General features: G+C 42.1%; 2 protein-coding genes across 2 annotated transcripts; both read left to right on the forward strand.

Annotated features, from left to right (window-relative positions):
• Nucleotides 1–12,999: 12,999 nt before the first annotated feature.
• On the forward strand, nt 13,000–16,343 carry LOC118562823. The gene is made up of 6 exons (XM_036135691.1): nt 13,000–13,189; nt 14,223–14,425; nt 14,574–14,711; nt 14,943–15,081; nt 15,168–15,446; nt 16,320–16,343. Exons 1-6 carry the CDS (start codon nt 13,064–13,066, stop codon nt 16,341–16,343), a joined length of 909 nt encoding a protein of 302 aa, XP_035991584.1. The 5' UTR covers nt 13,000–13,063.
• Nucleotides 15,827–20,284, forward strand: LOC118562861 (CUB and zona pellucida-like domain-containing protein 1). The gene is made up of 9 exons (XM_036135840.1): nt 15,827–15,999; nt 17,257–17,398; nt 17,485–17,628; nt 17,861–17,919; nt 18,273–18,463; nt 18,543–18,946; nt 19,108–19,207; nt 19,437–19,626; nt 19,712–20,284. Exons 2-9 carry the CDS (start codon nt 17,307–17,309, stop codon nt 19,846–19,848), a joined length of 1,317 nt encoding a protein of 438 aa, XP_035991733.1. The 5' UTR covers nt 15,827–15,999; nt 17,257–17,306; the 3' UTR covers nt 19,849–20,284.
• Nucleotides 20,285–21,833: the final 1,549 nt, after the last annotated feature.

Raw genomic sequence — 21,833 nt, forward strand, 5'->3', positions numbered from 1 at the left:
GTTATCGGAGTACTTCCGGTTTTTCGGAGTTGTAGAGAAAGTTAAAAGGAAACGGTCTACATATTAAAGTATTAAACGTTTATTTAAAGATATTAGCTCCTGGCTAAAAGGGCACAAGGTTTGTATCTTAATTTGTATTATATTGTGTCCGGTTTTGAGTTATATGTTTGTTTTTAAATAAGTAAAGTATGTTTGCAGTATTAAGTGTTAGCATTGTGCTGATCTATTTCTAGCTAAGCTAACACGGTAATTTAGCATCGTGCTGATTTATTTTTAGCTAAGCTAACACGGTAATTTGTTTATAAGGTTTAAAAGACTGTTTATTGGAATGTAATTGTATTTTTATTTTCTAATTTCTTTTAGCTCTTACGGTGAGTTCATGTAATACCTACATTGACCGTTGGAATAAAGGGATATGAACCATCAGTAAAAGAGTCCGACCATCTATTAGCCGGGGACACTACATCCTGAGTTAAAACTTCACATTTTTTGTAGCAGTTGATGCAGACATGGGGATTTGCTTTATTTTCTCACAAAGTTAAAGATCAGGCTGTTGTCTCTCACTGGCCCACCAGCTGCTCCACCTCCTCTCTGTAGTCCTGGTCACTGTCGTCTCTGATCAGGCCCACCACCGTTGTTTCGTCTGCAAACTTCACGATGTGATTGGTGGTGAACCTGGGGACGCAGTCGTTTGTCATCAGAGTGAACAGCAGGGGGCTCAGGATGCAGCCCTGAGGGGAGCCCGTGCTGAGGGTGACGACATCAGAGGTGTTCTGACCGACCCGAACTGACTGAGGTCTGTTTGTGAGGAAGTCTAGCAGCCAGTTGCAAAGGTGTGTGCTGAAGCCCAGATGTTCCAGTTTTTCCACCAGATGCTGAAGGATGATGGTGTTGAACGCTGAACTGACGTCCAGGAGCATGCTCACGGGGGCGGGGTGTGGGTGGGCTTGGAACCCATTAACAACTGCTTACAGTTCTAGTTTACTTTTGTTTTTATTCCAGTCATCATAGATAAAGCAAACAACCTAAAGTGAAACTATTTGTGTCACATTCACGACATACCTATATAATTAATCACTTTATTAAGTCTCAAACAGTAACATCATTAATCACAGCTTAGGTATTTTAGCTTTTGTTTCCTTGAATAGTTAGGTGAGTCTATGTTTTAATTAAATGTTTATATAATCAGGTCACATCTTAATAACAGATTAAGGCTCAAGCAGTTTCTTTTTCTTTGACAATTAAAATTGCTTAGTCAATCGCTTAATTTGGGTGGCATTAAATTAGCCTCTGGTAATAAAGTTAAAACCTTGGGGTTCTTTTTCTAGAATTCACTTCTTTCACCTCCAGAATACTGCTAAGTTAAAAATGCAGTACCAAGTCATACACTTAGTACTGTCTTACAGCATGGTTAACTTTGTCTCTTATTGGCTGAACATTTGCTACAACTAACTGCGTGATGAAAACTGGCTCAGATTATATCTGCTTAGCTGTGTTTCTCCCCTAAATTAAACCACTGAAGGAGCAAATGCACTGCCATTACCTTTTTACTTTTCTCTCACAACAAAATACTCTTGGATCAGTACTTTTGTGTTATTTTTGTGTGTAAAACACACTCCAACTTTATTCGTAAAGTGCTTTCAAACAACATTTGCTGAAACAAAGTGCTGAATATAGCGGCAGACTATAGACATATGTTAGCTAAGGTAAGGTAAGTTTGATTACTATATAAAACAATTTTTGGTAACAAGACAAGTCAAAAGTGCTGTACAGGGACAGAAAAACATTACAGACATAGGAAAAACAAAGGTATGTGCTAAATCATTCCTTGACTAGAAATGTTCATACATTAACAAACATACAGAAAGACTTGTTTTAATTGATAGTAAGAAACAAGCTAAGTATATTCTTGGGGATTTCTGATCTAAAGAAATTTTGTCCAACCTTTGCAAAGTTATAAATAGAAAAACTTTTGTTTCATTGTTTCACTGGCTTCATCTCTAAAAATTCATATCTTATTTTTTTCTATTCATACATTCTTAAAAGCTACAGCGTCAGGTCTCTGATCTGCCCTTTCTGACACTACAGCTAAAACTGAAAGCAGCAGAGTAAGGGAAGAAAGAACGGTTGAGGGTGTGTGTGTGTGTGTGTGTGTGTGTGTGTGTGTGTGTGTGTGTGTGTGTGTGTGTGTGTGTGTGTGTGTGTGTGTGTGTGTGTGTGTGTGTGTGTGTGTGTGTGTGTGTGTTAGACTGTGAGCTGTCCCAGATAGCACTGGCATAGTTCAGGCAGCCTTGACATGGACCGAAACAGCTGCGAGCAATTTCACAATTTCTCGATACTCCAGGTAACCGCCAGCTCCAAAAACCTGAAACCATGTTATTATAAATACAAATTTTAACAGATTTTTAACATCCTCAACTGACAAAATGGACAGAAACGCAATCCTCCTCCCACTGTGTGTCCAGCTTCACATGTCCAGTTGGTCACAGTCTTCTTATTGAGCAAGTCTGATCAATTGTGAGAGTCCAGCTGATCAGATCCATAATGGCTAGGAGATAAAAAAAATATATCAAAAGGGCAGAAGAAAAACATGCCGAACAGGCATTTAAGAGGAGGTAGCGTCAGAGCTAAACAGAATGCCAGGCCAGAGAAAAAACTAAGACAGCATAAAGTTAAAAGAGCAGCAAATAATGCAAAATTGGAGAGCAGTAGGAGAACTCAGCAGAGTGAGAGAAATAGACCCTGATGTCCTCCAGCAGCCTAAGCCTATAGCAGCATAACTATAGAGGTAGCTCACTTTTTCTCATATAAAAAACTAATCACTGAAGGGATAAATCACCTCTTTAGTCTATTATACTTGAATATTGTTGGCAGATATCTGGGTCTGAATGGTAGCAGCTTGAATTTGTCTTGCAGTGAGTGGTTTGGATCTGCCAGGATCGGTTTGGTCTTTTTTACTAACCTCTCCTCTTCGTTGCACAGGTTCTGATCCAACCATTAATTGTTTACACTGTTCCCAGATGCTAAGGTAACTTGCAAATGTCTTAGACTTAGACTTAGACAACTTTATTTGTCATTTTGTATGCACAGAGTGCGTACAGAACGAAATTTCATTGCATACAGCTTGTAAATTACAGTAAATTTAATTACAGTATAAGGTGCAGCAGTGATTTAAAAGTAAACCATTGAAATGTAAACAATGCAGGAGAAAATCACAGTGTACAGGTGAGTATTTTTAAAACCATTTGTATGTGCAGAATTGATTGTGCAAATGGCATTGGTGGAAAAAATGCATTTAGAAACTAAGAGTTTGGCAGCATTTGTAATGCTAGATAGAGATGCAGTGATGCAAATGTGCAAATATGCAAATGTTGTGCAGAGTTTATAGTTTATAGTTCAGCAGTTCAACAGTCTGATGGCAACAGGGAAAAAGCTTTTGCAGAACCTGGTGGACCTGCAGCAGTCCATGGTGGGGGTGTGAGGGGTCCCTGATGATGTTACGGGCTCGGGACATGCAGCGCTGAGATGAAATGTCTTTTATAGAGGGAAGAGGAGCCCAGATGATCCTTTCTGCTGTCCTCACCACTCTTCTCACGTTCCTTCAGTCGGAGGTGATGCAGCCTCCACACCACACAGAGAGACAGCTGGTCAGAATGCTCTCTATGGTGCTTCTGTAGAAAGTCGTGAGGATGGGCGGGGGCAGGTGGGCTCTCCTCATCCTCCGCAGGAAGTACAGTCGTTTCTGTGCCCTCTTCACCAGTGACGTGGTGTTCACAGACCAGGTGAGGTTGTCCGTGATGTGCACCCCCAGGAACTTGGTGCTGCTGACCACCTCCACAGCTGAGCTGTTGATGAGCAGTGGAGCATGGTGAGGCCAGTTCTTCCTGAAGTCGACGATGATCTCCTTCATCTTCTCCACGTTCAGGATCAGGCTGTTGTCTCTGCACCAGTCCACCAGCTGTTCCACCTCCTCTCTGTAGTCCTGGTCGTTGTCGTCTCTGATCAGGCCCACCACTGTTGGGTCGTCTGCAAACTTCACAATGTGATTGGTGGTGAACCTGGGAATGCAGTCATAAGTCATCAGAGTGAACAGCAGGGGGCTCAGGATGCAGCCCTGAGGGGAGCCCGTGCTGAGGGTGATGACATCAGAGGTGTTCTGTCCGACCCGGACTGACTGAGGTCTGTTGGTGAGAAAGTCTAGCAGCCAGTTGCGAAGGGGTGTGCTGAAGCCCAGATGTTCCAGTTTTTCCACCAGATGCTGTGGGATGATAGTGTTAAACGCTGAACTGAAGTCCAGGAACAGCGTCTGCACGTGCGTGTTCTTCTCCTCCAGGTGTGCCAGGCTCAGGTGAAGAGCAGAAGAGATAGCGTCCTCAGTGGAGCGCTTCCGTCAGTAGGCAAACTGGAACGGGTCGAATGTTAAGGGGAGACTGGAGACGATGTGTTCTTTCACCAGCCTTTCAAAGCACTTCATCATGATGGGAGTCAGTGCAACAGGCCGGTAGTCATTGAAACAGGTGACTTGAGGTTTCTTTGGCACCGGGATGATGGGGGCAGACTTGAAGCATGTTGGCACTGTGGCTTGGTCCAGCAAGGTGTTAAAAATGTCTGTGAGGACACCTGCCAGCTGACCTGCACACTCCTTGAGAACCCGCCCAGGTATGTTGTCGGGGCCTGGGGCCTTCCGCGGGTTGACTCTCCTCAGTGTCTTCCACACGTCGGCGGTGTCAAGGCAGAGGATCTCCTCTTCCTGATGGGGAACAGCTTTCACTGCTGGAGCGCTGTATAGTGCCTCAAACCTCCCAAAGAAGTTATTTGTCCATTAAGGAAGTCAGCATCAACTTCACCAACCGGGGGGAGGGCATGTTGTATTCTGTTATTGCCCGTATGCTTTTCCACATGCTCCTGGTGTTGCTGGCATCATGGAAAAGCTCCTGGATTTTCTTAGTGTGGTTCCGCTTCACTAGCCTGATGGCACAGTTCAAGTTGGCTCTCGCTGTCCTCAGTGCCTCCTTGTCACCAGGCTTGAAGACTGAGTTCCGTGCTTTTAGCGTTTGACGGACCTCCTCAGTATTGTTTGTAACTGTAAGTGTGTTTGCCACTGTCACACCCGAATTTCCCCATTGCAGGACAACAAAGGAATTCTTAATCTTATACAAGACAGAGAGGTCACTGAAGGATGTACCAGGAATTTTGCTGGAAACTTTGAAAATTCCCAAAAGTTTGCTCATTTTTCTGCAAGACAAAATACCAAAGTAACAGATAAAAGTAAACGTTAGGAAGGAATTGATAAAACAAACATAAACCACTCTCATGAATATAGAATTTACATTAAACCCAGTCAAGCTTTCAATAAAAATACATCCACTGATAAACCTTCTTCAGAGTGAGTTCACATTGGCTTCAAACGTCAGCCTGTCATCCAGAACAGTTCCCAGGTATTTATACTGGTTAAAGGTTTTTACCTTATCATTGAGATACGGGAATGAATACAGTGCTGTTTTTAATTTACTTTTGTTGTCATCATAGATAAAGCAAACAACCTAAAGTGAAACTATTTGTGTCACATTCATGACATACAAGTCTCAAACAGTAACATCATTAATCACAGCTTAGGTATTTTAGCTTTTGTTTTCTTGAATAGTTAGGTGAGCCTGTGTTTCAATCATATGTTTATATAATCAGGTCACATTTTAATAATAGACCAAGCCTCAAGCAGTTTATTTTTCTTTGACAATGAAAATTCCTTAGTCAATCACTTAATCTGGGTGGCATTAAATTCTCTGGTAATAAAATAAAAACCTTGGGGTTATTTTTCTAGAATTCCCTTCTTTCACCTCCAAAATATTGCTAAATTAGAAATCCAGTACCAAATAATTTTGTGTGTATGTGTGTGTGTGTGTGTGTGTGTGTGTGTGTGTGTGTGTGTGTGTGCGTGTGTGTGTGTGTGTTTGTCTGTGAACTGTGGCAGATGGCACTTGCAGCTATAGTCTTTGATAGTAATTGAACGTTATCCGGCAGTCCAATATGCTCTGTTATAGGTCACAGATGTCACAGGGAGTCTTGTTTAAATAACATCCAAGAGAAATTAAAATTGCAGGGGCACCAGTTTAGATAATAGCATTTGTTTTGGATAGGCAGACTCTTGTTTTTCTGTCAGCCTTTAAAGCCTCTCTGGTACATCTCAATGGTGATTCCAAAACAGCCATAATTGTTGTAATTCGGCTTGGGTCCGAGATTTTTCCCATGCTGGCAGCAAGTTCAGAAACTGTAGCTGGCCTGCAGTTCTGCTTAAACAGCATTTCAGTCTGAATGTGGTAGCGGACATATACCTGACATAGATCAGGCAGCCTTGAAATGGGCCAAAACAGCTGCTGACGTTTTCACAATTTCTTGATACTCCAGGTAACCGTCAGCTACAAAAAGCAGAAATCTTGTTATCATAAATTCCATTTTGAACACATTTTCAACATCCTTGACAAACAAATGGACAGACACACAATCCTCCTCCCACTGTGTGTCCAGCTGCACATGTCCCGTCGGGCACAAGGGTTCTCGTTGAGAAAATTTTATCAATTGTGTTGAGAGCACAGCTGACCAGATCCATAATTTATGGTTTGGAAGATATGTAAAAACAGGTTCCAAAAAAGATTAATAGAAGCAAGCAAGGAAATGGGAGACAAAAGAGAGCAAGAGGAGAGAAAAGAAAACCGTCCGCCTTCACAGAGAAGCAGGAAAAAATAACAAAAATAAATAAACAAAGCACAGAATCATTATTAAACACTAAAATATAAAACATGATAACACCAATTAAAGCAAAAAGATCAAATTAAGTCTGGCTGGTGTTAAAAATCAAAAAAATAAATATTGTTTAAGATAAGATAGTCTTTATTGATCTCACAATGTAGAAATTCACTCGTCACATCGGCTCATACAAGAAGGTGCAGAGTAGGGAAGGTGCATATATATATATATATATATATATATATATATATATATATATATATATATATATATATATATATATATATATATATATATATATATATATATATATATATATATATATATATATATATATAAACATATCTATATACTTAAATATATACATATATCTATGCGCCTACATACATACGTACCTACGCGTATATACGTGCATATACATTGTATACATTTGTACATACATACATACCTACATGTGGGCTGACTTATGTTCAGGTGGTGATGGCAGCAGAAGTCACTACATCAGGATTATTGCACGGGTTGTAGGACAGTGTATTAAATAGATTATTGCACCTTGGTTATTGCACATTAATTGTTACAGTTATGGTCACAGTTACAGTGCAGCATTGTAAAATCTAATAGCAGCAGGAATAAATGACCTGCGGTAGCGCTCCTTTTTACAGACAGGATGTCTAAGTCTTGCACTGAAGGAGCTGCTCAGCTCCTCTACAGTCTGGTGCAGGGGGTGGAAGGTGTTGTCCATGATGGATGTGAACTTGGACAACACCCTCCTCTCAGCCACTTCCTCCACCGAGTCCAGAGAGCAGCCCAGGACAGAAGTGGCCTTCCTCACCAGCTTATTCAGCCTCTTTCTGTCCCGCTCTGTGCTGCCAGGAGCCCAGCAGACGACAGCGTAGAGGAGGACTGAGGCCACCACAGAGTCATAGAAGGTCTTAAGCAGAGGCCTGCTCACTCCAAAGGACCTCAGCCTCCTCAGGAGGTGGAGGCGGCTCTGACCCTTCTTATACAGAGCGTCTGTGTTATGAGTCCAGTCCAGCTTATTGTTGATGTGAACACCCAGGTATTTGAAACTCTCCACAGTTTCTATGTCCTGCCCCTGGATGTTCACAGGTGAGTGATGTGGGGGTCTTCTCCTGAAGTCCATCACCATCTCCTTGGTCTTACTGGTGTTTAAACATAAATGGTTTTTCTCACACCAGTCCACAAAGTCCATGACGACCGACCGGTACTCCAGCTCGTTCCCCTCAGACACACAGCCCACAATGGCCGAGTCATCAGAGTGGCAGCTGTCCGTGTTGTAGGTGAAGTCCGAGGTGTAGAGGGTGAAGAGAAACGGAGACAGAACGGTGCCCTGGGGGGGGCCCGGTGCTGCAGAGTGCCACCTCTGACTGACAGCCGTGCAGCCGCACGTACTGAGGGTGGTTAGTGAGGTAGTCAATGGTCCAGTCAGCCAGATGTTTGTCCACCCCAGCATCCTCCAGCTTCCCCTTCAGTAGCACCGGTCTGATGGTGTTGAAAGCGCTGGAGAAGTCAAAGAACATGCCTCTCACAGCGCTCCCGGTGGTCTCCAGGTGGGTTAGCGCCCGCTGCAGCAGGTAGATGATGGCATCCTCTACTCCGATGTTGGGCTGGTAGGCAAACTGCAGTGGGTCCAGGCTGGGGCTCACCGCGGTGCGCAGGTGAGCTAGGATGAGGCGCTCCATGGTCTTCATCAGGTGGGAGGTCAGGGAGACTGGTCTGAAGTCGGCCGGTTCCCTGGCGTGCGGCGTTTTGGGAACCGGTACCACACAGGAGGTCTTCCACAGGGTGGGCACCACCCCGAGGCTGAGGCTCAGGTTGTAGATGTAGCTGAGGACCTCACAGAGCTCATCTGCACAGGTCCTCAGCAGCCTGGGGGGGATGCCGTCCGGTCCTGAGGCTTTCCTTTGTTTCAGCCTCGTCAGCTGTCCTCTCACCTGCATTGGTGTGACTGTGAGGGGGGAGGAAGGTAGGGCTGAAGGTGTGGATGGGTCGGTCGTTGATAGGAGTGGCGGTGGGGGGGATGGTAGGTCTCTGGAGGGCTGCTGGTTGGAGACATGTGGAGAGTTGAGGGCAAGGAGGGGGCCAGTGTGGGGGGAGTCAAACCGAGTGAAGAATGTGTTCAACTCATCTGCAGACTTGGTGTCTCCGTCTGCAGCCCTGCTGGTCCTCTGCCCGAAGCCGGAGATGTTCTTCAGACCTCTCCACACATCCCTGACGTTGTTCTGTGCCAGCTGCTCCTCCATCTTCTTCCCATAATCCTTCTTTGCTGCCCTGATCTTCCACTGGAGCTCCCGCTGGACCCTACGCTGCTCCTCTCTGTCCCCTGAGTAGAAAGCCCTCTTCTTCTGGTTCAGGAGGACTTTCAGCTCAGGGGTCACCCAGCGGGGGTTGTTTGGAAAGCATCGTAGCCGTCGTGATGGCACAATGCTCTCCACACAGAACTTCATGTAGTCAGTGATGCATTCAGTCAGGCTGTTGATGTCATCTCCATGAGAGCTTTGGAACATGCTCCAGTCTGTGGTTCTGAAACAGTCCTTCAGCTTCTCACTGGCTTCGTCTGACCAAACTTTCACTGACTTCTTCTGTGCCTTTTGTCTCCTCACCAGTGGAATGCAATGGGGGAGCAGATAGACGAGGTTGTGGTCTGAGCGTCCCAGAGGGGGGAGGGGGGCGGAGGTGTAAGCGTCCTTAACGTTAGCATAAAAAAGGTCCAGCGTTTTATTGTCCCTTGTTTTACACGTGACGTACTGGGTGAGCGTGGGGAGGGTGGAACGGAGGGAGGCATGGTTGAAATCTCCTGTGATCAGCAGGAGAGCGCGGGGGTGCTGTGTTTGCAGATTGTTTACAGCGGCGTGGTTTTTAAGACAAATTATAAATGAAATGAATGAGCATCTCTACTGTGTAGGGATAGTTTACGTCACAATTGAGGAGCAGCAGAAGAGAAACTCCTGTCCCCTCTGACCTTGGTACCGGCATTAGCTGTTGTTCAGCCAAACTGAGGTGCTAAGAAGCAAAGTAGGGATGAACAACTTTGGAGTTAAGGCAGAGTAAGGTTATTCAAACACTTCATTTCATAATGAACTCTAAAATTCCCAGGCAACTAATGGAGTGAGGCCTAAACAGCAGTAGTGTGCTCTGTTTTTGGAGTACTGGTTAAGAGATGTCCAGCAGTAATTTAAACGAGCTGCAGACAAGAGAGCAAGGACTGACTTCAACATAGAATCCATTAAGGTCATCTGAGTAGGATAAAATAAAAGCATATATTACTGTTTTCAAGGAGTTGCATCGGAAGGGATTAAATCATTGCCAACTGCCTTAAGTGATAACTGCTAAAATTTGGTTTTCTAATTTAAATTCACAGTCTACCTTAAAACCCAAATTGGTGACAGATGATTTAAAATATAGTGTGACGAGTCCCAAATCAACAATGTTGCGACTTTGCCCAAACACAATCTTTTCTGTTTTCTTTTTGTTAAAACTCAAGACGTTTGAGGCTAGCCAAGCTTTAATATCTTCCAAGCCATCCATTGGGGCCTTTCTCCAAAAAGCTGTCCCCCTGCTTCAAGGGCAGATAGAGCCGACAATTATCAGCATGGAAATAGAAGGTGATTTCATATATGCTGCATTTGAAACCTAGAGGCAATAAATACAACAAAAAATAAGCCCTAAAATGGAGCCTTATGGGACCCCATACATGTCTGAAATGTTGAAACAGAAAAAAATATCAACCAGATAGCATTGAAAGCAATTAAAAGCTGTGTCTCTGCTCTGATGGCTGTCCACACTGATCCTGTTTCCGTTTTCTGCTGAAGGTTTCTTCCTGTTAAAGGGCCGTTTTCCTCTTCATTGTCGCTACATGCATGCTCAGTATGAGGGATTGCTGTAACGTCAACAACTCAATGCCAGCAACTGTCCACTGTGGCTCCATTCTCATCCAGGTGGAGTGAATGCTGCAAGTCAGTGACGTGTTGCAACCTGCTGGGTTTCCTTAGACAGAAAAGTTTAGAAATAATATCAGCATGGTTTACCTTCTGTCTTCCTTCCTTTCAAGTTCATCAAGTATTCAATTACATGTTTCTATTAAATTTTATTGATATAGCGCCAATTCATGAAATATGTCATCTCATGGCACTTTCCAAAGTCAAATTCAATCAAATTATACAGATTGGTCAATAGATTTAATATCTAAGGAAACCCAGTAGATTGCATCAAGTCTTGACAAGCAGCATTCACTCATCCTGAAAGAGCGTAGAGCCACAGTGGACAGTCGTCTGCATTGTTGATGGCTTTGCAGCAATCCCTCAGACTGAGCATGCATGAAGCGACAGTGGAGAGGAAAACTCCCCTTTAACAGGGAGGAGAACCTCCAGCAGAACCAGAACCAGGCTCAGTGTGAACGCTCATCTGCCTCCACCCACTGGGGCTTAGAGAAGACAGAGCAGAGACACAGTGGACAGTCGTCTCCATTGTTGATGGCTTTGCAGCAATCCCTCAGACTGAGCATGCATGAAGCGACAGTGGAGAGGAAAACTCCCCTATAATGGGAAGGAAAAACCTCCAGCAGAACCAGAACCAGGCTCAGTGTGAACGCTCATCTGCCTCCACCCACTGGGGTAGCAAATACAAGTAACAAATAAAATAATTCCTTCCCAGACAGATTGATTAATGACACTTTGCCTTAAAAAAGTTACTTTGGCAAACTGGACATTTTCATTAAAAGGTGTGGCATTGTCCCTTATGTGCGTCTATTTATTTTTCCTACCTAGGAGCTTCTCTGGTATGGTCACTAACTTCCAAAAAGCTTTATGGGGACTAAACCCCAGTTCTAATGTGGTGGATCCTCTTTGTTTCAGGGTTAGGTGTTAGATTTAGAGATGTGGTGAGAGGTGTTTTGGTGTGAGTCAACACAAACTCCTAATATGGGTAGAAATGTTTGCATTTGTACAGACAGGGGCAGTAGAGACAATGTTGAGATGGAGCATACGTGTGAACTATTTTTCATATTCTTGTGAATAGCTGTATTGTCCATGTAGGACTAAGTCTACGATCACAACTTTCCAAAACAACCGATGAAACTTGGGCTTTTTTGAATACTGATTTCTGAGTGTATAGTAAAAGTTTTTAATCATGGGGAATGTTGTTGGTTTAGGTTTGCGGGGAGAAAAAATGTAATCTTCTTAGGTTTCCAAGAACAAAACAACCCAACTAGCAGGTTGAGGTAAAGGCATGATAATCCCTATTCATTTATGCCTTTCATTTCATCAATGAATAGCAAGCTCACATATAATTTGTTCAAAACTATTAATTGATTGAGTTGCATTGTTAACATGGCTTAAAGCCACATTGTTATGACTATGATTTATCATATTAACACACAAACTGTTTTATAATGTGATCTACATCATATTCTGTGTCTTGCAAAGACAGGATTTGTCTTCATATTTCAAAATGTTTGGGTTGATAGTTCCCCAGACTTCCTGTGAGTCCTTCAACGTTTTTTTAAGGTGTGCAGCATTTGCCACTATCTAGTATTGATCACAGCTCACATATCTGTTGACTATTGTGTGAGTATAATCCTAATGCCAGGTATAGTCTGGTCTTCACAAAAATACAAGGTCACCAGCTGAAATAACAGAAGGGTCTGTCTTCAGGGGCAAATTAAGGACAGGTTTGTGACACTGTGCTGTTTGCTGGGTCGACAGTCACAAGCACATAATTCAACAGTCACAACTCTGGATTTCACCGAGCTCCTAAGAGTGACCCTTTTTCACAGATGTTTGTAGAAGCAGTCTACATGTCTAGGTGTGGCTGTCATAGATGTGACCTAAATACCTGAATTCATGGACGTGCAGGAACAACACAGTACTTCTGGTAATATGATGAATATTATTAAGGGTTGGTCACAAGTTCTATGTTGATAATTGAAACTAATGGACACAAAAACATCCATTGTCTTTCTTCACAATGTAATCATACAAGTTTTGCCTATGATGTTATTGTCAAAGCCAATTAAGTTGCAAAACGGGTTTTTTTTTCACTCAGGTTTTAATTACACATCTGTGTCCTCCAGTACCAGAGAAATATTAAGTTTCATTAAGTGTGGAGGTAGATGTGTGATCCAATTACACCTTATTAACTCAATTGTTTCATCAAACCAGTTCTGCTGCTGCCTTATGTGTCTAAAGTGTGGTTTACATTCCTTCACCCTGAGCACCTCCTTGCTCACAGGTGCATATAAGATGCTGCAGGTGGATGTGAACTTCATCCTCAGAGGCAGAGTTGAGCTTGAAGCATCAAGATGGCCTCCTCATCGCTGCTCCTTCTTCAGCTGCTCCTGCTGACCTCCCTGGTCTCAGCTTCTCCTCACTGGGGAGTAACATTGAACTCCGCCTACAAAGGAAGGAACTCTGATGGATCAGTTAAGGTGAGAACATTAACTTCTTAAGTATAAATGTAACTGCAGACTTGCTTCATAACAGCATTTTGATTGGTTTTATATATCCTGAAATTATTTGAGCTGTTTTTCCTTTAGAAACTTGAGAAGGAAACAAGGGGATATAACTGCAAAAATAAACAAAGACATATGCTTTCAAAAAAATTTACAACCAGCTGTCAATAAAAACTGGTCTCAGACCTCAGGAATAAGATAATCTGGTATTTAGGATTACCTACAGGGACTGTGAATATTCAGTAAATTAGAATATGCATTCCAAAGACATTAATATGTCTGATTAAAAGTCCCCTTTGAAAATATGAACCCTTAAGATGGTATTAAACATAGTTTTTTTATTAAGCCTCCATGTCTGCAAGAAAAATATTTTTTGTGGGCTATTGTACCATTTTAATATTGTGTCTTAATTCACTGTAAACAGAGAATGATCATAATTAGCAGGAAATAGGCTTGAAAATATTGGTCTTTGCAGAGATAATCTTTTTAACGTGTCACTTAGTGAATTAATAAAACAAATGTACTTATAAAAATGTATTCTAATTTATTTAATGGGTCTGTATATCTGCACAGTAAGAGAGCTCGTCTTTTCTATTTTTCTCCAAGACTTATGGAGTTAATTGCTAGAGGCCTGAATATCTGAACTCTACTTAAAACTTTCTATAAATCAAGAAATAAACAAAACATAATCTGTTCAGGTAGCAGATTGATTGATTTAAGAATAATCCTAAACTAGAAAACCATAATCCTGTTTTACAGTGACTTCAAATTAGTATTTTGCGGAATCTTTAGTGGAATTTCAGATGCAGAAACATGTTTTACTATTGTCAAAGTTGACCTAAAATGAAAAGTGTAAGCCATTTTCTCTAAAGTATAAATTAACTAATTCACTTGAGGTACAGGACCACCTTCAATCAATCATTTATTTCCATAGCCTGTTCCACAACCGTGCTGATCAGTGTGTTTAATAAAATCAATGTATATATAAACAGTTTTTTTTATCCTGCAGATATCTCTCCGAGCCAGAGGTACTTTTGATTCCTGTGGTAACTTCCTTGACTGGACTTGCAGCGGCAACTGTGGCAGTGTGACCAGTAAAGTCAAAGATATAGTCGACACAAGCACCAACTCATCATTCAACCATTACCAATGGTGTGAAACCGAACTCATTGAGAAAAAGAGCTTACTCAATGACAAGCCGTTTAACCTCGGGTGAGCAGATATAATAGCAATAATATGTCAATATTTGAATAAGTGGAATTAAGTTTGAAAAGCATCATACAGGTTATCAACAACCTTTGTGTTTTAGGGCCAAAATTCACGTTAATGCTTCTGCTGTCTTCTGCTTGTAAAATATCAGGGCATCTTCCTACTACTGGGTCACAACACGTAACTCAGTTATGAGCGGGAGTTTTGAGTCTCACGTGGATTTTGGGAGAAGATCAGACACAGAAGAACCAAATAAACTGCCTGATGTTGCCATTGTTCCCTTCTTAAGGTGACCTTCCTTTGGTTTATATAACATCATCTGTATTTTACACCATTACACAATTTTATTATAAAACCAATTTTATTATGAAATAAAACTAGGCTGTTTATGTAATTTTGAATGTCTACATCTACCAAGTCAACCTCCAAGTCCTCAGAGGTTTTCATTGGTTTGATGGTTTGCCTGAAGTCTCGTTGCTGAAGTTATTTAATTTACATTGTGTGTTTGTATCTAATGAAGAGTTCCTGAAAACTGCCCGAGAACATACAAGCTGGCTGCCTTTGATATTGATGGAGACAAAGTCCGCTGCAGGTATGGGAATTTACCTGGCTACGAGTGCGACAACTGCTCTCTCCCTTCAGGCTTCCAACTGGACCAGGTAAGTTCAGAAATCTAGATTCAATTATTAGTGCATAAAACTACGATAATTAGCTTTCTTAAATTAATGTGTCTCTATTTTGTCAGGATTCTTGTACATTGCACTACCAGCACGCAAATCATGACAGCAGAGTCTTTGGTTTTGAGATGGTGGTAGAAGACTTCCCACACAGCACTATTGATCTGTCCTATTCTGATGGATCAAGTGTTCGTAAGCATCCACTGCTTTCAAGGAGGAAGAGATCCGCTGTCAGTGCATCTTCACACATGCCTATGACTACTACCGCAGCAACAACTACAACAGCTACTACAACTACTGCAGCAACAACCACATCAACTGTACCAACAACTACTACAACTACTGCAGCAACAACCACAACTGTACCAACAACTACTACTACTACTGCAGCAACAACCACAACTGTACCAACAACTACTACTACTACTGCAGCAACAACCACAACTGTACCAACAACTACTACAACTACTGCAGCAACAACCACATCAACTGTACCAACAACTACTACAACTACTGCAGCAACAACCACAACCGTACCAACAACTACTACTACTACTGCAGCAACAACCACAACCGTACCAACAACTACTACTACTACTGCAGCAACAACCACAACTGTACCAACAACTACTACTACTACTGCAGCAACAACCACAACTGTACCAACAACTACTACTACTACTGCAACAACAACCACAACTGTACCAACAACTACTACTACTACTGCAGCAACAACCACAACCGTACCAACAACTACTACTACTACTGCAGCAACAACCACAACAACTGTACCACTCATCGGAACTATTCCAGCAACTACTACTTCTACTGTACACCTCACAACAATTGTACCCAGTATCCCTGCCCTTAGTAAGCAACCTCTGCAGTTCTCTTTTCTAGGTAAGAAAACATGCACTTGTCCAATAAAGGATTTTTTTTTTTTTATGTGTTTTTGGGAGGTGGGAGGGCAGGGGATTGCTGTTAGACTGGAAGAAATTTTCAAATCCTAGTTCTTTATTTTTTTATATGACGCAGTCCTTTGAAAAATGCCAAGATTGCAGCCTGATCTGAGACTGCCAACAATCTCTTTATAAGTTCAGCACTGATATAAAAATTAAATCAGATTTACCAGCATTTAGTCCTCAAAGGCAATTTTAACCGATGAATATGAATCTTAAAAATATAGGCAACAGATGTTTTGGTATAATCTTGTTCAAAAGGTTTTCCTTAGTGCCACCTACTGACCCGACTATACCTTCCTGGAATTTCTTCATTGTTGTAGGGATGGAGGGTTGTATGAGATCTTCGATCAATCCACTCTTCACAATCTCTCTGGAAGGTCCAGACTCTTGGGTCCTCTCACACTCTTCTCTTTAGCTCATCCTAAAGTTTCTCCAGGATCTAAATTTGGGGACCGAACTGTCCATAGAAGAGCTTCGTGTCTGTGAAGATGTGGCTGTCTGTTTTGGCTCATTATGATGACCCATTTTCAGTTTAGGGCAGAAGCCGGTGAACATATATCTAAAATGTGTAGGTATTTCAAAGAGTTCATTATACCATAAACTATAAACTATAACTAAGTGCATTAAGTACCAAATTTATAATTCCCATGAAAATGTAGGTTTTAATCAATCTTTCCATTTGATCAGCTTGTTTGGTCTATTGGGAAATAATTTAAAGGTTTTAGACCACAACTACCAAACTACCGCTAAACTACTCAGAGTTGGTGAGGGCCAGGTGGTAGGAGATTTCTTTAATAGGAAACATGTGGAGTGAGGAAAAGATAAGGTCATCTGATCTTTGTATCCGGATTGGGACTTCATCGCTAAAGGTGAAATGTCAAATTAAAGTTGTTTAAATGACAAGCTTTCCTGTGTTTCCACTTTTCGTTAATTTTCAAAACAAGTAGGCCTCAGTGTTAAAAACATATTTTGTTTATTTCTGAATAAATGTGCAGACAATAAACGTGGGTTGTTTCCCTTTACATCTTTCATTTTTTTATTTTCAATTTGTGCCTGAAAGTATGGATGATGCAGGATATAGACGGGTCAGCTGGTCCTTGTATCAAGTTACAAGTTATAAGACAAGTGACGACAACACTGAATTATACAGAATTTATGGAATTAAAAAGTTATTTTCTCTTTTTTTATTCTCCAGTGGACCCGCCCATATCTTCATGTCAGGAGGGACATTACCTGCCTAAACTTATGACTCCAACACCTGCACATGGAGAACGGATCGAGGCCGAGGTCAGCAAAGAGATGGAGATCAGAGTCAAAGCACATGCAGCTTATTCAACGTAAGTTAGCAAAGCTTCCCAATGGCTGCTAGCAACAAGAAAACAACACTGACCACATGATAACCTCTGCTTTGTTTTTCATCCAGGATCTTTGACATCATCTTCAGTGGACCATCAGCCATCACCAAGCACAGGGACGTTAACAACGACTTTGTCCTCAGGTGGACACCAGTTGAAGATGACCTGGGAGATCATTTCCCAATCTGCTTTGTTGTGGAATCAGTGAGCGGGTAATAGGATGTAAATTCAATTGTTTTGAGAAGATTAAACCTTATTAGACATTTTTGTCCATTAAGGTTTTGTTTTGTAATTCTGCGATAAAAAGTGGTGAAATATCTTCTATGTTTTTTTCCAATTATTGGGAGATAGATTTATGTGATAAATGTCCATTTTAGAAGGAAAAGGGGTTTGGTTTTTATTAACTGTGTAAAACCGTTTTTTTTTTTTATAATACTGTTTCAGGTCACGTATCTATCAGTCTGAGATGAGGTGTGTTCTGGTGGAAGTCCGAAAGGCACAAAGTGAGTTTAAACTAGAAGCTCTTTGGGGGGAAACTGCAGTTTTACCAAGTAAAAAGCAGCTCTTGCTGGAAATATTAGTTGATATCATTTAACAGAACAATGTATTCACCTTTTATGGAATTAATTTGGTACATTTTGGACATATTCTCCTAGAGATGCATTACTCTGCTGAATCTTGATGTGTCATTTTTCCTGAGTACCTCCATCAAAGCAGCCAGACGTTCTTTTCATTACCTGAACATTTTTGATCCATCATTCATTTAAAGAGCTGTAAAGGTTTAATTTGGATGTTTCCCTTTTCTTTTCTCTTTCCCAGTCCCAACTTTGTACCTAACTGATTCTTTTTGTTCCAGTTGAAGCCACCGTGACCTGCACTGAAACCACAATGAAGGTGGAGGTTGAGAAAGATTCCTTCTTTGGACTCCAGGAGGAACATCTTCGCCTCAGTGACCCCAGCAACACCATCTGCAGCCTTGATAGACTCTCCAACAACACTCACATAGTCGCCATCATCCCCCTCAACGGCTGCGGTACTGAGATCGAGGTGAGAACGGGTCGTTTGACACGTCTCACAGGATTCATCTCTCTGGTATTTATTTCATTTATGACTGTTTACTCTGCAGGAAGACGATGATTACCTCATTTTCAAGAATGAGATCACCACAGTGGAGGACGACCCGAATGAGCTGATCACCAGGAAGCACCTGGTGGAGGCCCGGTTCTACTGCCAGTACCCCAAACGGGGCAATGTGACCCTGAGCTTCTCAGCACACAGAAAGAACGTCACAGTATGGGAGAAAGGCTTCGGCAAGTTCACCTACCAGTTTGAGTTCTACCAGGATGACCAGTTTGGACCCATTTATGACCCAAACTTTTACCCACTGGAGTTTGACGTCGGAGACAGGATCTACATGCAGATAGATGCCAGCACCTCTATCAACAACACAGAGATGTTTGTGGAGTCCTGCAGAGCTGCACCGTATGACAACCCCAACTTCCACCCAACCTACTCCATCATTGAGAACGGGTAAGGCTCAGATGCAGAGAAACCTGAGGTAGACAAACACAGAAACCAGTTTCTTCAACCTAAAACATGTTTGATGATGATGAGCTTGAAGGCCCGATGGTCCATACAGCTGATGTGCTTTAAATCTGATGCAGCTAATGGAAGCTTTTGATTTAATTTAGATGCAAAGTTGACCAGACTGTGCAGACCCATCCCACCTCCAACGACAGACAGTTCAGGTTCAGCATGGATGCCTTCAAGTTCATCGGGCTGCATGATCAGGTGAGGATCAAACTGATGAGAAAGGTTTTTAATAGAAGTGGTGTTTTCCCACCAATTTAACAAAGTTTGCATTTCTGTTTTTGCATCTATTTCTGTACAAAAAGAAATTTTACCTAAAGCATTGTATGTTAAAACATTCTGGTGTTGTGCTGTAATTTTGGTACAAGTCTGCCTTTTGTCCACCAGAGGGAGTAGCTTCTTTCAATGACTGTGTGCTTCTTGAATTCAGGTGTACATCAGCTGCACAGTCATGATGTGTGAAGCAGGGAACCCCAACACCAGGTGCTCACGGGGATGCATGAACTCCACATGGTCCAATGTCCGCAGAAAGAGAGAGGCTATGATCCAGAGTGGAATGCACTTTGTTTCCCAGGGTCCTCTGCGTCTGAAGCGTGAAGCAGACCTCAGAGGAGGCTCAGGTAAGGAAACTGTGTGGAGAAGTTTATAAGCAGCAGATAAACTGTGAGCAGGACTCCATCAACTCTGTGTTCCTCTCATCTGCAGCGTTCAACCTGAACCTGAACCTGGTCTTTGTTGCTGGATGTCTTCTTGTTGCCGTTGGGATGGTCTGCGGCGTCCTCATCTACAAAACCAAAGCCTCCAGGGTCAAATATCAACCTCTGTCCTCCTACGAAAACTAAACCTGCTGCATCTGCCAGGCTGCTTGGATCATTAGAATGTGGGATTCTGGGTGTTTCTGAACCAATTTTGTCTTTTTAAAATTGAATAAAGATGCAAACAGCATTCATTTAACAACTGTTTTTGTGAATGCTGAATTGTAAGCCGATGCAAAAGGAAATATGTGATTTTTTTTATTAACCAATACTGAAGGAAAGACATCCACTTGGTACTACAACTGATGTCAGTTAATGTTCTGTCAAAAAGATTTACTTTCTTCTCCTTTTCTGTATTACAATGTGATATGAAGACAGTAGCACAGATGAAATGTTTGTTTCTGTTCACCTAAATTCAGTTATGTTACTTTGAAAGAAATTGTATTTTTGTCTTATTATCTTGCTATGTGTGGAATGGGGGTGTTTCTAAATGGAGTAATTAAATTACCGCTATAATGATTAATGCTCTCATTCTTCAGTGAAAGCTTTGAAACAGTATAATCTCTGTTCTAGGTTAAAGATAGTACAGCCACTCACTTTAGCTCTGTCTTTTCATCACATCCTGGATTGATGTCATGAACGAAGAAAAAAACAATGAGAGTCCTGTCTTCAGACTGGTTGCTCAAAGCGTATGAAATGGAAATCAATAAAGTTTGAATATTATTAAAACGATCCCTGAAGGAGTAAGCACTGGTCCTTCAGAGATGCAGATTTATATTTGAGGGCAGCATTCATTTTGGTGGCACACACTACATATTGAGGTCAATAATTTTTCATGTGCAGTCGACTATGGTTCTTTTAGGCAGCACCCACAGCTTGGTTTTTATTCACAGGAAGCTGGGTCCCTGGTTAAATTTAGAGCTTTTTTTGAAGCACAATGTTAGGAAATTGGAGAGAAAATGACGCTCTACACACCAAGAGGAATCCTACCCAATCTGGAAAAACAGTCTACTGTTGTATAAAAAAGACCCTTCGCAGAGTTAGAGCAGCATATTTTTCATCATTAATAGAGGAGAATAAAAATAATCCTAGATTTTTCTTCAGTACAGTTGCCAAACTTACCCAGAGTCACAGCTCCGTTGATCCATCCATTCCCTTAGCTCTTAGCAGTAATGACTTTATGGGATTCTTCATAAATAAAATTGATTCCATTAAAAATAAAATAGTTGCCATCCTTCCGAACATGATTACCTCGTCCTCAGTAAGTGAGACAGCGTTGAAGGAATCTTTGGAACCCAAGGCTGGCAGGAGAGTGTCGGAGTGGAATCTGAGCTGGGTCTTGGGAGAGTTTTTGGAGGTGTAAGGGCTGCTGTAGAACCAGAGGTGCACCAAGAGAGTTATTTGGAGGTGCAGGGTCTGCTGTTAAACCAGAGGTGCAGCAGAGAGAGTTCTTTGGACGAGGGAGTTGGAGCACTGGGGTAGCAGTAGATCCAGTAGCACAGCAGAGAGCTTACTTGAAGCACTGGGGTAGCAGGAGGTCCAGTAGCACAGCAGAGAGCTTACTTGGAGCACTGGGGTAGCAGGAGAGCTAGTAGCACAGCAGAGAGCTTACTTGGAGCACTGGGGTAGCAGGAGATCCAGCAGCAAAGCAGAGAGCTAACTTGGAGCACTGGGGTAGCAGGAGATCCAGCAGCAAAGCAGAGAGCTAACTTGGAGCACTGGGGTAGCAGGAGATCCAGCAGCAAAGCAGAGAGCTTACTTAGTTGACACACGTGGTGTGAGTGGAGACTGATGACGATCCGGCGGGGAAGAGAAGACTGAGGGAGGCTTTTGTAGAGAGGCTGGCAGGTGGAGTACTGACTGATTGGTGCCTAACAGGTGTGACTGATTGCTGAGGGAGTGGAGGCTGAGCTGTGTGAGAGGAGGAGGTGCTGGAAAATAAAAGGGGAAACAGCCAGGCCAAGACCACACCATGACACTGATGACACTCAGCTATATTTATCCATAAATCCCGATGATTCCAATCAATTACTTTGACTACAAGCATGTCTTGATGACATCAAAACTTGGAT

This window comes from Fundulus heteroclitus, chromosome 4 (genome assembly GCF_011125445.2).
Source record: "Fundulus heteroclitus isolate FHET01 chromosome 4, MU-UCD_Fhet_4.1, whole genome shotgun sequence".
NCBI lineage: Eukaryota > Metazoa > Chordata > Actinopteri > Cyprinodontiformes > Fundulidae > Fundulus > Fundulus heteroclitus.

Coding starts and splice junctions, on each gene's coding strand:
- LOC118562823 (XM_036135691.1), top strand. CDS start 13,064: ATGGCCTCCTCATCGCTGCTCCTTCTTCAGCTGCTCCTGCTGACCTCC. Junction 14,712..14,942: donor GCCATTGTTCCCTTCTTAAG/GTGACCTTCCTT, acceptor TATCTAATGAAG/AGTTCCTGAAAACTGCCCGA. Junction 15,082..15,167: donor CAGGCTTCCAACTGGACCAG/GTAAGTTCAGAA, acceptor CTATTTTGTCAG/GATTCTTGTACATTGCACTA.
- LOC118562861 (XM_036135840.1), top strand. CDS start 17,307: ATGACTCCAACACCTGCACATGGAGAACGGATCGAGGCCGAGGTCAGC. Junction 18,947..19,107: donor TACTCCATCATTGAGAACGG/GTAAGGCTCAGA, acceptor GATTTAATTTAG/ATGCAAAGTTGACCAGACTG. Junction 19,627..19,711: donor AGACCTCAGAGGAGGCTCAG/GTAAGGAAACTG, acceptor TCTCATCTGCAG/CGTTCAACCTGAACCTGAAC.